Source organism: Taudactylus pleione, unplaced genomic scaffold (assembly GCF_031769625.1).
Source record: "Taudactylus pleione unplaced genomic scaffold, aTauple2 ptg000093l, whole genome shotgun sequence".
NCBI classification, from domain to species: domain Eukaryota; kingdom Metazoa; phylum Chordata; class Amphibia; order Anura; family Myobatrachidae; genus Taudactylus; species Taudactylus pleione.
In genome coordinates this window covers 41,038,463-41,054,948 of record NW_028284495.1, presented here as the reverse complement: position 1 = coordinate 41,054,948, position 16,486 = coordinate 41,038,463, and the positions used below count along the sequence as shown (strand labels likewise).

The 16,486-nt window shown below is 43.8% G+C and overlaps 1 protein-coding gene across 1 annotated transcript in view; it reads left to right on the top strand.

Moving 5' to 3' along the window:
• Positions 1-15,687, top strand: part of AFG3L2 (AFG3 like matrix AAA peptidase subunit 2) — a 49,649-nt gene extending 33,962 nt beyond the window's left edge. The window contains exons 14-17 of the mRNA XM_088469710.1: positions 996-1,111; positions 4,871-5,071; positions 13,987-14,181; positions 14,759-15,687. Coding sequence (XP_088325836.1) covers positions 996-1,111; positions 4,871-5,071; positions 13,987-14,181; positions 14,759-15,001 — 755 coding nt within the window. The 3' untranslated portion in view covers positions 15,002-15,687. The remainder of the gene's footprint in view (positions 1-995; positions 1,112-4,870; positions 5,072-13,986; positions 14,182-14,758) is intronic.
• Positions 15,688-16,486: the final 799 nt, after the last annotated feature.

Here is a 16,486-nt window from a genome sequence, read left to right as displayed (position 1 = left end):
AGACTCTGTGCATCATCCGGCAATTAAAAACAGAGCGGATAGCAAATAGTCAATTGACAGCTGATACAATGTTACCTTCCAAGCGGGCAGATCAGCACCCATGTCGTTGCAGTAATCCAGCTGTAACAATGAGGGACGCAGTGACCAAGGATGGCTGGCCTCTAGAACTCAACCCAAGTGTTAGTGGGTGTGCAGAGGGGAGTGAGGTGGCTGCTCCAGAACTCTGTGTCTGGCAGGTGAGAAGCAGAAAGCTCCGTGCTTGTATGGATAAGGTGACAGCTTTGACCTGCATGCACGAGTGGCTGGCCTGACTAGCGGGGAGACTGCAGGAAAAAGATGGTGCGGCCGCTCCAAAGTTCTGTGGTGAGTGTCAGAGAGCTCAGTGTTCTGTGATGATGCAGGAAAGAGACGCTGTTATCGGCCAGTGATGTTGTGAGGCTTAAAAGGTGGTGGTGAGCCTCTGTTCTTAATGATGCAAGGGGGCTTCCAGCAATGGGTCTGGGGACCAGGTGAGGAACCAGTGACAGGCACCTACGCGTTTCAGCTTCCTTCTGACGCCTTTTTCAAGGGGAACCATGTCTTTTTTTTTTTATGAAAGCAGGGGTACTAGTGTGTTCCCAGGCACATTACTTTTTTATTTGCAGTGAGGTGGAGGGCTTAATGATTTCATCAAGTCCTGGCTCCCAATTCCTGCAGCTGCAAGGAGGAGCTTTGGAGGGAGTTTTTCCTACATTTGAATCCCTGCAGTGCTTCGCATGAGTAGGCTCATCCTTAGAAATTGTAATATACATAAGTGTCCCAATCATCTTTAGCAGTAATTGGATTAAACAGAAGTGCTAAACCGCTACTGCCAATGTTTTCCTTTATCAGGGCAGAACAACCATCAGCTGCTGACTGCTTTTCTATGAAAGTTAATCATGGGATTATAGGGGCTAATTTTTTCCTATGTTCCATCTATACTAAATTACCTATTTTGGAATCATTGTATCTTCTAGGATTGGAAAAGAAGACTCAGGTTCTCCAGCCTGAAGAAAAAAAGACAGTTGCTTATCATGAGGCTGGGCATGCCGTAGCAGGGTGGTACTTGGAACATGCAGATCCACTTTTAAAGGTAAATTACACAGCTAGGTCTAGTGATCTAAAAGTGTTCTGTATGTTTACAGGCTTCTTGCAGTCACTGCTGGTTGTATCTTATTGTCATTGATCTCTCGTTACAATCGGTTTATCGCTCCTCTCTTGCATATTTGCAAATGTCCTGTTCATTGAGCTGTGTCTGATACATAGTGTATGAGGCTTACCAATATCTGGTGGCTAGTGTAATGTTCAGAGCAATGTTTGGGGCCATATCTAATGCCAAATTTATATTTATTATTATTATTATTATTATTATTATTATTATTATTATTTAGAGCCATGTTTTTAATATACAGAACCAGACTGGGTGCCATTTATGCTCTCTGTTCTGGTAGCTGTTCTCCCTTTCTTTTACTTCTCTGGGTAGGTCTGGCTGATAGTGCTATTTCCTGCTGTACTTTACTGCAAATGTCACCTAGTATTTAATGTAGTTCACTAACCCAAACAGCTGTCGGTCTATAATAGTGCTAATTGCTGTTCAGAGGAGAGCTGGAAGGGGGTCATTTCCCAGGGGTCATACAGGAAGAATTGGAATACACAGTAAGAGGATGCATTTCATTTACACACTGATATATACCCAAATAACTGCCCTGTGGTGACTATGTAATGTCTACGGGAAGTCCTTATATTTAAATGTGTGAGTATGTAAATGTTTGATTTGTTTGTGCATGGATTCTGATGCTAGCAATAAAATACCGGTTTTTCATAGTGAGTAAAGCAATCTGCCATGTGTTACCATCACTACACACAAGTGTACAATATCCATACATTTCATATGTGGAAATTGCATGCATCTTTTATATATGACTGTATGCAGTGTTTGAAGTGGGGTTATGGAAAATGTAAGATCATACTTATGCACACGCTGGAAAAGGGGGCATGGCCACTCAAAAGGGGTGTGTCTGTAAGACATGCCCCCTTTTCAATAGTGTAGGTTACCAAACCGTAGAACCCCTTATACGCATTAATATGCTACACAATAGTAGGGCCATTTATACACATTGAATTCCCCCCCCCCAAGGATTCACATGAAAAAAACAACACACACATTGTCACCGATAAGAAAAAACACATATGCCCCCACAGGAAAAAACACACGGAGACCAGGTAGGGAAGCTGTCTGTTAAGATGGCATCTGTGGGATCCAGAAGCAGTGTAGGGAAGTCATAGAAGGAGATGGGAAGGGGAGCAGGGAGCGGAGTTCCAATCATCAGTAACCCACAACCCCGCGGGAGCCGGAAGGAGCAGGGGAGGTTAGGCACAGAGGGAGTGGAGATGAGAAGGGAAGCAGGGACTGGAGTTCCATCTATCAGCAAACCGCAACCCCGTGTGAGCCAGGAGCAGCAACAGTCGAGTAAGGAGAAGTGGCGGGGAGGCACAGAGGGAGTAGTTCTTCTCATCCTGGGCTGCCTCCACCTGGCTGACCAGATCGCAGAGCAACGTGTTCTTCCTCAGCTTCGGCTTGTCCAGGAAGCTGCACCTGCACTGGGAGCAGCTGTATACTGACACGATGTACTCCTTGCAGGTGAGGTCCAGGCAGCTGTGGCAAAAGTTGTGTCCACACAGGATGGTGACTGGGACTGAGAAGATACCCAGAACGATGGAGCAATTCAGCTCCTCTGCCATCTTCCCCAGGGTCTGTGCCATGATGAGACAGGCGGCAGCTTCTGTACTGTCTGTCGCGGGATAGGAGAAAGCTGCTACTACTGTCAGCTAGCCACTCTGTGTCTGGAGTGAGGAGCAGGGACCAGAGACATGAGCAGCACTGGACAGTAGTCAAGTGAAGGGGCCCCCTCCCCCCTAAGCACAGAGGGAGGGAGTGGAGATGAGTTGGGGAACAGGGATCGGAGTACTATCCAGCAGCAACACAGAAGTCAAGGTCCCTCCGGTCCTGAGAGCAGCAGAACTGCCGGCAGGACGGGCATTATGCAGGCAAAAGGCACTGCAGGGCTTCGGAGTGTGTGAAACATGACTCCTTCCCCCTGGTACAAAGTGCTCTGCTCCTGGACTTCTCTCTTAATTGATGTTTGTGGACACCTGTGGTGAAACACCTGTCTCATCTATTAACTAGCTCAACACAGGTGACTGCAATCATTAATTAGGTGGGAAGTCCAGGAGCTAGAGCTTTTTGTATTGGATGGAAGGGGTCATGTTGGAGGGTAGCCACTCCCCTGCTGTACTGCCGCTCACTGTATAGACACAGTTTAACTTCAATCAACAACTTCCAAGTCAGTGTAAATCGAAGTGTCGGTATGTCATACCGCTGCATACGACACACTTCAACAACTGACTGTACCTGTATAACATGTATATAGTGTACAGCTACATCCTATACAGTAGCTAGTCACATTTTGAAAAGTTGTTTTCATTATACTGTACAGAACTGTTATGGATGATACTAATTGCATTAAGCACAGCTAATTGCAAGCAAAAAGACGAGTAATACAGTATTAGTAATATTACATCAAATCTAAGCAAACAGACATATTCACATGCATGTACACACGTAACCCAGTACTATCTGCTGTGCTGTGACCCATAGCAGCCTATAACACTTGCTTTCATTATCTGTGATCATAGAATGGGCTTGCACCTAACTAGTGGGATATTTTTAATGTGTATATAACACTGGCTAAAAGTTTTATCTTTCATTTAGTGTATGTATATATGTGTGTGTGTATGTATGTATGTATGTGTGTATATATATATATATATATATATATATATATATATATATATATCATTACATTTTTTATATATATCAGATTTCCTGTTGTTTCCACTACAGATATAAACACAGTATGTCAGTATATAAGTGAATATATATATATATATATATATATATATATATATATATTGTGACACAGTCAGGTTATGGGGTCCCTCTCCTGGGTAGAGGACTCCTTCCTTACACACACACAGCAGCTGGGAAACAGTACGCCAGACTGGATTCGAGTACAAGCTGGTCGGCGCCAGTCTTTATTGTACAATGTCAGAAATACATAAAGAAACAAAACATAAATCCTAGCCCTGTCGGGGCACTAACTTCACAAGTGACTTCCCTCACTACAAGGACCTGGCATGGCCTAATGCCCTCGCCAGCAACAAAGGCACAGCACAGCACTTACAGATAGGGAGTTTGCTCAGAGACACTGGAAAAACCTGTCTGCTCTCCCAGGTGAGACACTCAGCCCTAAACACACTAGGCTTATATTGGCCACTCTCAGGTGGAAACCCTAACAAGCCTGTTACCAGGCTGCGAGAACCAAAACCTGGAGTGGCCGTGGGTGGAGCCCTCCCTCTCCTCTCACCCACAACCCCCAGGTCCCAAACCGGCTTTTCAAAAAGCCGAGACTCAAGCCTGCTACACTGCAGACTTTCTTCTGGGGATTTAAAACACATGAGACAGGAATCTGGGATAAATGTCCCTGTCACAGACCACTTTACCAGTGATCCTATCACAAAATATAAATATATATATATAGATAGATAATATATATATATATAGATATATATATTTTTTTATTGATTTATTTTCCATAAAAATATTTGTTTTAAAGATTACCACTTGACAAATGAAATTCTAGTCTGTATACATGTGTGTTCACACTCAGACCACTGTTTGTGGTTGGTTTGTTATAGAAAGTTGTCTTTTAATATTATCAAAGATATATGTATTTTTAAGTACATTTTTTTTGGAGTGGACTTTGGCCCAAAATACTGGCTTGTCTTTCAGGTTTCTATCATCCCACGAGGAAAGGGATTGGGCTATGCCCAGTATTTGCCAAAAGAACAGTATCTTTATACAAAGGAGCAGCTGCTAGACAGGATGTGCATGACTCTGGGCGGTCGTGTCTCTGAAGAAATCTTCTTTGGTAGAATTACAACCGGAGCACAAGATGATCTGAAGAAAGTGACACAAAGCGCCTATGCTCAGGTGGGTCTACTTGTCATTTCTCACATATTGGGGTCAATCCAATTGGGTGCGAATTGCGAGTAGCGAGTTTGTTTCATGAAACTCGACGACTTCGTACGAATGCTCCAAACCAATTAAAAATGCCTATTCATGGTACTTGCAGCTGAGGTTTGCGAAATGACTGCCAAATGTCATGAGCAATGTGCATGAAAAAATGGGGAGACCATCCTGGACCCACCAAAATTTATAATTTCGTTAGTAGGACCATATAGAAATCTGTTTGTGGGCATGAGGAAAGTACTGAAGGTATTTTAAGTGGTGTCAAATGGCTGATTTGTGTTTGTTTTTTTTTTGTGTTTTTTTTTCATCAATAAATTTTTATTGAGTATAATGCAAAATATTTATGGGGGTACAGAAAAAAAGGGAAACATGCATAAAGTAAATTAAAAGGAGGTGACAGTACATTCAAAAACATTAAACAAAAACTTACCAGAATAGATAATTAAATTAAATGTTTTGGTCCCCCTCTGGAATCTCATTTAGATCAAAAGGAGAGGCACTTTGAGGGATTGGAGAGGGCAGGGACAGGGGCGCCACACCTCCATCTGTAACATACAGATGCCAAGGATACCATTTCACAATAGGGGATGAAGTAGCCGTAGAGTAAGCAACCTCCCTCGTCTCCATTTCAAAATGGGATTGTGTTTTAGTTATAACTTTGGCAAATGGGGGAGGGGAAGGGGACTTCCAATGCTGAGCTATAGTGACTTTGGCAGATATCAGAATGTGGCCGAGAACATACCGGTCAGATTTGGGAACGGAGATTGGATACCAGTGGAGAAGGGCGAGGGAGGGATCTAGAGTTAAAGTGAGTCCTAGGACATCTTTAATAAGATTGAATACTTCTTCCCAGAAGGGGCGTAATAAAGGGCAATCCCAGAAGACATGAAAAATAGAGCCTTCAGAATGACAGAGACGCCAACAGAACTTTATATTTGACACCCTAAAGATTACACAAAATCTGGCCTACAATCTCAATCTATTTAAAAGTTTTACATACATTTCAATGTGATTAGTACATTTAGATATAGAGAAGGTAGAGAGATAAATAGTCTCCCATTGTGAGGAGATGAAGGTACGTTGAAGATCTGCCTCCCACCGGAGCTAGGCAGGGGACTTAACTGTCGGGGCTATGGGAGACAGTAAGGAATACCAAAAAGATATAGCCCCACTAGAGGAGGGGTTATTAAATTTACTCAGAATTAGGTGTGGTGGAGTCTGGAATACGGTAGGGCCGGTGTTCATCAAAACATACCAAGGTGTAAGTTGGTGATAGTAAAACCAGGCTGGGGGTCCCAATGGATACTTAGTGCAGAGGTCTGAATTCGATAGTATAGAGGACGAGGAAAAAAAGTCTGCTAAGGACACAATACCCAAAGTCATCCAGTAGGACATATTAAGACTAGGTAAAACCTTGCTCAGCGCCTGAAGGGAAACATTTCTGGTAGGCAAGGTAAAATCAAAATGGGCCGGGAGATTATAATCCCAAACTTTTAAAGTATCCAAGATTGTTTTAGGGAATAAGGGGAATTGTGGTCGCAATCTATGGGGTATCCATAAAAGGTCAGGAAGGGGAAATTGCCGGAGGAGAGCATGTTCCAGATCTACCCAAGGTTTAACAGAAGGGGGGAGAAACCAGTCGCATATTTGAGAGAGAGAGAGGCCGCTTCATGATATCTGGTCAGGTCAGGGAGATTAAGGCCTCCCTGAGGTTTAGGACGAACTATACGACTATAAGCCATTTTATGGGCTTTACCCTTCCATACATAAGAAATCATCAAGCGGCGCATCTGTTGCAATAATTTACCTGGGATAGCATACGGAATAGCACGGAATAGATGCATCAATTTTGATAATAGCATCATTTTGAACGCCGCTATACGGCCCAACCAGGAGATCTCGTGGCTCATCCAAGCAGTAGCTAGAGAGGACAATTGCATCAAAAGGGAACGTAATTTTCAGTAAAAACATCATTAATAGAGGATGGTATATTAATTCCCAGATAGGATAGGGAAGACTTCTTCCAAATAAAAGGAAAACGACTCTTTAATGAACATAGAGAGAAAGGTGGAATATTAATAGGTAAAGCTTCAGTTTTTGTAACATTCAATTTATAGTAGGGTACTGCACTATAGTTGTCTAAAATGCTGTGGAGCGATGGCAACGAAATCTCCGGGTCGGTGACAAACAACAAAACATCATCTGCAAACAGACATCATTTATGAGAGGTGTCATAGATAGAAATCCCTGGAAACTCAGACGATTGGCGGATTTTTTGAGCAAGGGGTTCTATGGCCAACACGTATATTAGTGGGGAAAGGGGGCACCACTGTCTGGTGCCATTGGAAATTGAGAAGGGTGAGGTGAGAAACCCATTACTAAAAACACGAGCAGAGGGATCAGAATAAAGGGCATTAATGGACCGGAGAATATCACCCCGAAATCCATACCTATATAATCCCAGTGGAGCCGGTCGAACGCCTTCTCAGCGTCAAGAGATAAAAGATGGCATTGTAATTTATTGAACGACACCCATTCAACCAAATCTAAAACCCTCCGGGTGTTATCAGGAGCCTGGCGTCCATGAACAAAACCCATCTGATCAGGGTGTATCAGCCGGGGAAGTAATGGGTTTAAACGGTTAGTTATCAATTTAGCAAAAATTTTCACATCCGTATTAAGGAGCGCGATGGGTCTATAATTTTTACTCTCAGAGGGATCTTTACCAGGTTTCGGAATGGTGACTATTAGTGCTTTTACCATTTCGGGTGGGAAAGATCTGATATCAGAAGCTTCTGTAAACAAGTTTAGAAGAATTGGGGAAAGGGCTTCAGTAAATACAGAATAAAAAGAGTTTGAAAAGCCGTCAGGGCCAGGAGCTTTGCCCTTGGGTAATTTCTGAATGACTTCCTGAATTTCCTTCAAAGACCAAGGGGCATTCAGGGACGCCAGGCCATCCGCATCTAGAGAGGTTAAAGATAAATTGTCTAAAAAAGAGGATAACATTAGCCGAAGGTTGGGGGATTGAAGGGTCCTCACGTAAATTATATAATTTTGCATAATAGTCCGAAAATAGATTAGCAATGTCAAGAGGATTAAGGCATTTCGATCCAGAGGGGGTTAAGACATCTAATTCTATTGCGAGCTTGATGACCACGCAGCTTACGTGCTAAAAGACGGGAGACTTTGTTACCGGCCGTATAAAATTTATGTCGAAGACGGGTAAAAGCCGCTTGCATACGTGACATAAAAAGTTTTTGGAGTTGCTTCTTGAAGTTGTTTGCGCAATACTCTAGTGGGGTGAATTTGATTCTGGGACTCTAAAGACCGTAGGGTAGATTCCAGACTATTCTGTAGTTCACGAGAGCGAGCCTTAAATTGAGCTCCTTTTTGGATGGAGGTACCACAGAGTACTGCTTTTAAGGCACACCAATGTGTGAAAACAGAAGTATCAGTAGGAGAATTAGTCTGTATATATAATTTAAGAGAATCAGTAAGGGCCTGCAGAGTCTCAGGATCTTTTAGTTGGTACTCAGGAAGACGCCAGGGACACCTGGTAGAAATTTGATGGCCTATGTCCCAAATCCATAAGACAGGCGCATGGTCAGCCCAAGTAATAGGGAGGATCTTAACCCTTTTAGTAGATTGTAGAATTATTTTATCCAAAAGGACAAAATCAATTCTAGAGTAACTATTATGGACTGAGGAAAAAAAGATATTATCTCTCTCATCTGGTAGGTAAGTACACCAAGCGTCATACAAATCATACTCCGCCAATAATTTCTTAAAGGCCAACGAAGGGCCCATATCACGAGGGGAAGAAGAATGTCCCTGAGGAGAGGATCTGTCTAGTTTAGGGTCGAGAACTAAATTAAAGTCACCCAGCAAAATAAGTGCTCCTTGCCGAACTTTAGATATTTCCTCAAAAGTGTCTCGTAAAAAGGGGACCTGTCGAGAATTAGGGGCATAGAGAGAAACCAAAGTGACTAGAGTCTCCTCAACCTTCCCAATAAGAATGAGGAACCTGCCGTTCCCATCCTCTATTTTTCTATGTAACTCTAATGGGGTATTAGCGTGAAACAGTATAGCAACTCCATTACGTTTGAGAGGGCTATTAGCAGTATAGCATACAGGGTATCTATGGTCCTTAAAAATGGGGGGTACTGAGGATGAGAAGTGCGTCTCCTGGAGAGCTACAATATTAGCCTTATGATGATGGAAAGTAGAAAGAGCCAAGCGTCTCTTTTGTGGGGAGTTCCCTTGACATTTAGCGAAAGGACTTTAACCATTGGATCATGGTAAACGGTGGATGCGATCGATAAACAAGTTGCGAACCTCTGCAGATGGCAATAACTTCTGGAAGATGTTCAAAGCAAAGTCCTGGAGTTCTGCATTTGATACCGATTCCGGGACGCCTCTGATTTTAACGTTGTTCCTCCTAGATCTATCTTCCAAATCCGACAATTTGTTTTTGACAGCCGTCAACTCCGTGAGGACCGGGTTATGAGAGGTTAGAAGATCATTATGCGAGGAAACTAGTTCTTGCATCTTAGTCTCCAAGTTGTTCGTACGGTCCCCAATACCAGTCACTTCCCTGGTGAATTGTTTAATAGACACTTGAAAGACAGAGGTGAGGTCCGTGCGGAATGCCTGAAGCATTTGATGGAGAGTGCGGACAGTAAGCGGAGCATCAGCAGAAAGATCAAGGTTGACATCAGGGCTAGGAGAAGGGACAACCTTGGTTGTCAGCGGAGATTTCCCAGCAGAGGATGAATCGGTGGTTTTCTGTGCTACAAATTTGATAGGAGGTGCGAGAGTAGACAACTTGCTTCTTTTGTTAGGCATACTGTCGTCTTCGTATAACGAATATGAAAAGTCAAATGGTTACTGTTGCGGTCAATGCAATATTAGGTAAATATGGGCTGTGGAGGTCTCATAGGGATGAGTGATGGAAATCGCTGAAAAAACATGGCAGCAATGGATGCTACTACCCTGCTATTAGGGAGATGTTGAGGGGTGAAATATTCATCCAATAGCAGGAGTGTAGTAATGAAATGGATAGGGCATGTATACTGTACAGCAGGGTGTTAGGAGCAGAGCAAGCTGTAATCAGATACGTTGTGGGTATGGGGCCCTGGTCTAAAATGGCGCCTGTGGCTTCCCCAAAGGTGTCTGTATCAACCTGGTGGTCAGCAGCCCTGGGGAGGGAGAGGTCCGGCACAGCAGGGGGAAGCAGGAGCCAGGAACGAGGTGCCAGGTACGCCGGGCGGCGCCCGCAGCAGTAACTTCACGCGGGCCCCCGCCGGAGCTCCAGACTCAAGCCCGTGGCTCCCGGAAGGTGAGTAGGCCGCAGGGCTCTGGCAGATACTGAGACCTACGGAGAGGGATCAAGGGCCTCGCGAGAGGGCGTCAGGCACCACCGGACAGATCGGGGATGTGGCAGGTCTCGCGGGTCCCCGTCCGGGCTCCAACTCGAGGCCGCGGCTTCAAGGCGGGAGGTAGGCCGGAGAGCGCCGGAGGCCCCAAGAGACTCGGGGATTGCAGGTAAGTTGAACGGGGGGGGAAGCAGGCACCCTTAGGGAGTTGATGGTGCAGGCTCCCAATAGCCAGCAAAACGGGCCCCCTACTCGCATATATTGCAGGAGCTCCTCCCAAAACACGTCCGTGCCAGCAAACAGTCAGGCCACGCCCCCATGTTTTTGTTTTTTTAAATGCAAATTATGTTTTTTTATAAAAAGCAAACATTTTTTCGTTTTAATCTGAACCTAATTAACAGAAAAGTGCAAAAAAAAAAAGTAGGGGAAAAGTGATTTTGGGGTACTGTGAGAGCACTTTGAAAAATTGGAAACAATGATAAAAAAAAAATTACAAAAATACTGTAATTAAATTTGGGATGCCTTAACTAACGGAAAGGTAGATTTTTGGGGGTAATTTGTGGCCTTCCCCCCCCCCAAAAAAAAACAAAACCTGTAATTATTTGGCTAATTATGCTAATTGGAAACTTCGAATTGCCTAATTAATCATTAGGGGGGGTGTCCAAGGGCTTCAGCACGGTGCCCCAACATTTGAACCTTAAAATAAAGATTTCTTCTTCAGGGTCCATAGGCTCCACAGGGAGACCTTGGGGTGTAGATGATGAGAACCAACGCCCCCGTGCCAGAGGCACCTCAGTTTCGTTGGTGCCCGGCCGGAGTCTGGTCACTATTTCTCAGGGGGGCTGTTTAAGCAGCCCCTAAAGCGTATTTTATTTATTTTCTATGTCTTAATTTTAAAAGCATAGAGCGCGCAGCAGCAGACTGTCAGTGGGACTTCTGCGCTGCCGCTCCGTCACCCCTCCGGTGCCACGACACCAGTACTGATCTGGGGATCTCGGCAAGTGTTCCCGGGGTCAGCGCTAGCCAGGGCCCCCGGAGAGGACCCAGACTGCACCCGGACATCAGAGGACAGGTAAGGCGGGTTGCTGCTCAATGACCCGCGCGTTATGGGAGTCGATACCTCCATTTTCTCAATGGTGCAGTCAGTTTCCCAGGAAATGCGTGGACCAGTCCCCCTGCATACCTCTCCCCAGGATCAGCGTATGTAGCGCTATTTACTACCAGACACTGCGTCTGTGTAGTTGAGTATAGTGCCGCTTTGCAGTAATTCTTGCATTGTATGTGACTTGTGCTAACACTGCCTGTCTGTGACTCTTTTTTTTTCTATCTGTTAGCTTATGGCTATACCCTTTCTCTCATTCTGCCCTAATACAGGTGGTGTTATTTCTGAGATCTGTCACACACCACATGCGCTTCAAGAAGCTCCATTCGAACCCCTGTATTCAGTAGATATCAAATGGCTCACTGCGAACACTCTGTTTCTTCTAGCTATAGCATCTGCCCATAGGGTATTAGGGACCCTTTCCTGTCGCTCCCCATTTCTAATTTTTCATCTGGACAGTCTTTCATCCGGACAGGGCTGTTCTTCGAACGCGCCCCTTTTCTACCTTCCCAAGGTGGTCTCTCGTTTCCACCTTAATGAGGACATTGTGGTTCTGGCCTTTCAATCACCAGACCTCTCGGCGAGTGAGGCCTCTTTGGATTTGGTCCGTGCTCTGAAGATCTACGTGGACCGTACTTGTTCCATCAGGAAATCTGACTCCTTCTTTGTCCTATATGGATTCCACAAGAAGGGATGGCTAGCTAACAAACAGTCATGCAAAGCCATCTGGCCAGAGTCTGTCTCACAGGCTTACACGCAGACTGGCCTTCCTGTGCCGGCTACATTATCTGCCCATTCTACTCTCTCTCTATGTCCCTCGTGGGCAGCCCGCCATGGTGCGTCTGTCGAACAACTATGCAAAGCGGCCACGTGGTTTTTTTTTCTTAGGTTGTAAGCCTTTGATGCATTTGCCTCTCGGGATGCTTCCTTCAGGATCCGGGTTCTCTTCTCAGCTCAGGAGCTTCCCCGCCCTTGAACTGCTTTGGGACATCCCCATTGTCTACCTGTGGAACCCCATGGACCCTGAAGAAGAAAAGGAGAGTTATGGTAAAACTTAAACTTGTTTACTCTTTCTTCGAAGTCCATAGGGTCCACAGGGCACCCACCCTGACGCACCTGGCTTCTATGGGTTTCTGATCTTGTTCACTTGTTTCCTTCTCTGTGTGAGAGTGTGATTCTTCAGTGTACCAGTCTTCCTTCTATCCTATCCTGCTTGGGCTTGTTAACAAAACTGAGTTGCCTTCAGGCTGTGGGTGGGGTATCGGGGGAAGGACCGGAGCATCCGAGGATAGAAAAAAGTTTTGCTGTTGGTGTTCGGTCCTCCAAGTACCACCTACACCCCATTGTCTCCCTGTGGACCCTATGGACTACGAAGAAAGAGAGTTAACAAGGGTAAGTTTTACCCTAACTCTCCTTTTTGTGTGCAGCCCACTGAGCAGAAAAGGTAGGGAAAATCTTTGTTTTAAGGTTCAAATGTCAGGACACCATGCAGCCCATCTGGTACACCCCTCCCAATGAATAATCATGCACCTGGAGTGGGTTTAAATATTATAATTTGGCCAATAAAGACATGTCAGCTTTCAGGTGAATTTCTCTAAAAAGCTAAATGGGTTAAATGATGTGGGGCAGGTATGTAGTGGTAGAAATGATGTGGGGCAGGTATGTAGTGGTGGAAATGATGTGGGGCAGGTATGTAGTGGTGGAAATGATGTGGGGCAGGTATGTAGTGGTGGAAATGATGTGGGGCAGGTATGTTGTGGTGGAAATGATGTGGGGCAGGTATGTAGTGGTGGAAATGATGTGGGGCAGGTATGTAGTGGTGGAAATGTTGTGGGGCAGGTATGTAGTGGTGGAAATGATGTGGGGCAGGTATTGGGAGGTGGTGTATTGATGGAAGAGGGTCTTTTGTTTAAAAAGTACTATAGAGACATTTTTCTGTACTCCAAAATGCTGGAATGACTTTAATATGCTGAAAAACATCTGCTCACTATCATTTTTCCACCATTAATAAAAAGAGCAAAAACCTCCAGTACTTTCCTCCAGTACTATCCACTAACAGCCTTCTATTTAGTCTTGCTATCTCAGTTGTCACTTTTTGGGGGGTCCAGGATGGTTCCTCCACTTTTTCATGCACTTCTCCAAGGTCTCATTTTGTAGAAAAGTTGCGCAACTTCTCCGAGATTACTGCGATTTTGTAATTGGATTTTGCATTTCTCGGGTCCACGCATTTGTGCGATGTATGAAAGTTTCATGAAACAAATCCACTTCTAATTGGTTTGAGCCCTGTATTTTACATCTTTCATGTAAATGCGGGGATGCTAATGTATTGTTGCCAGTAATCTGAGCTTTTGACATAAAAATAATTTTTATATTTTTGTTACATTTTTTTGTTTTTGTAGATTGTCCAATTTGGCATGAGTGATAAAGTTGGGCAAGTTTCATTTGACCTCCCTCGTCAAGGAGAAATGATATTGGAGAAGCCTTACAGTGAGGCCACTGCTAGACTGATTGATGATGAAGTACGAATACTAATTAACTCTGCTTATGAAAGAACTGTCAAACTCCTTACAGAAAAGAAATCTGATATAGAGAAGGTAACAAGCTAGTTGCTACTATGATTTGTATACATACATACAGTGGTGCACACAGAGTAGGTTTCTGAGGAGTCTATTTACTAAGCCTTGGATGGAGATAAAGTGCCAGCCAATCAGCTCCTAACTGCCATGTCACAGGCTGTGTTTGAAAAATTACAGTTAGGTGCTGATTGACTGGTACTTTATCTCCATCCAAAGCTCAGTAAATAGACCCCTGAGTCCCTGGAACTCCCTCACCAGTTTAAGGGGATGGTGGCTGGGCCTATCTGACGAGGTTCTATGAGAATTGCATCATTCTGGCCCCGCCTCCTCCCCATATATATGCGATTCGCATCATTATAACTCGAAGTGTCCGCCCCATCACCGATCTGATGCTGCATCTTCCCTCCGTGTGTTCTATATAATCCTCTGTCTACATTTTATTATACACCGTTCTCATATCGCCTATAACTGTCCTAAACTACAAACGCAGCAGTGGTGGCTACTGGCATTGAAAACTAAGATTTAAGTTTATTAATATTTTGTCTGGGTATTAGTTCCACTAAATTTTGAGTTGAACTTTCTCTTTATTTTCTAGATTGCTCTTCGCCTCTTGGAAAAGGAAGTACTGGATAAAAGTGATATGGTTGAACTACTGGGTCCAAGGCCATTTGCAGAAAAATCGACATATGAGGAGTTTGTAGAAGGTACTGGCAGCATGGATGAGGATACAACACTTCCTGAAGGTCTGAAAGACTGGAACAGAGACCGCCAAAAGGACAAGGAGGAGTCTAGTGATGAGCACATTGTCCGACACATCAGTGGAGGATCGCCATTTTGATTGGTTATAAAATGCGTTGAAGAGAGGTAACTCTGTTATTCGCAAAAAATAAAGCATCCAAATACAGGTGATCACCCTCCCACAAATGCTCCAAGGAATATTCACTGGGTGTGTCAATCACATTATGCTTTGTTCAAGAGGATAATCAGGTAGACAGGCAAAGAAGTGACAACGAAATCACAGCCATTGTTACTGGTTAGTGGGACTGCAAAGTGTCCACGTGTTTAAATCTATATAAACCTATTGAATTATCTGATTTGTGTCGGTCTCTGACTTAACAAAACAAAAAAACAAACTATCTCCTTTTTAATATATTTTTTATAAAAGGCAAACGGCCTTTCTGAACTACACGTGGCTCATGTGGCACAGAACTTACTGAACCTATTGTGATTTCTGCTATTGCAGGGATCACCTGTGCGGGTCTTTCATGTACATATCCAAGCTGTTCCCAAATAGTATGGCGATTTGTGGTAAGGACATGACACGTTCATTGCAATTGCAGAATGAGCTATCTATTTCCCCCAACAGCAAAGAGCACTTAATTGGTTTACTTGATTGGAACTAGTAAATAATATTGTAAGAGTGGGTGTGAATGTTATTGATTGTACATAAAAATGAATGTATTTCCTGCTGTATAAATGTTTCCCGGATAAGGAAAAAAATAAAACAATTGTTTGATTTGCCAATGTGCATATATTTAATAGCAATGTGGAAGGAATGTCCAAAATATATATAAAATACTCACATGACCTCTCCTGTGCACCCCAAATACCCCTACCACTTGTAGTCCCTGCCATTGCAGGGGCATTACAGCTTTGTGTATAGACACGGTGCTTTGGTAATAGATGACATCTGAGTAGATGGGGTGATCAGGTCAATGACCTGCTAAGCTTAATTGATGTAATTCTTGTGTATAGCATTTTGCTAATGGTTAGTTTTCCCTACAAACAGCAAGCTATAAAATAGGAAAACATATAAACATACATTTCAAATTGGTTGATAAATTTAAAATGATCACAACAGAGAAGCTCTACATACATAGATTACTGAGCACCTCATGTCATATGCAATTTATTTTAGGGTAACGTGCACATGATTCATGAATACCCAAATTTGCTGTCCCTTCCCCTAACTGCTATATTTCTGTATACAGTTATCTAAAAATAACTTGTCATAGTGCACACTCTGAATCTGTGGGAATGGCAGAGAGCTCAGTGTCTCAGGTATCCCCTTTGTAGCTCCAAATGCATATAGTAGACAAGTGAACATGCATTGTTAATGATTAGTGACCTACAGTAATGGTGCGTACACACTGGGCGATTAAAGTGGACGACTGAACGATAACGATATCGTTATCGTTCAGTCGTCCACTTTATCGTCCATTTTTAACACAAAAAAGATGACCGATGACGATGACGCGCGTTCCCGCGGGTCGTTCGTCATCCTCGTTCATCGGGCTGACATGCAGGCCAACCTGACGACCTC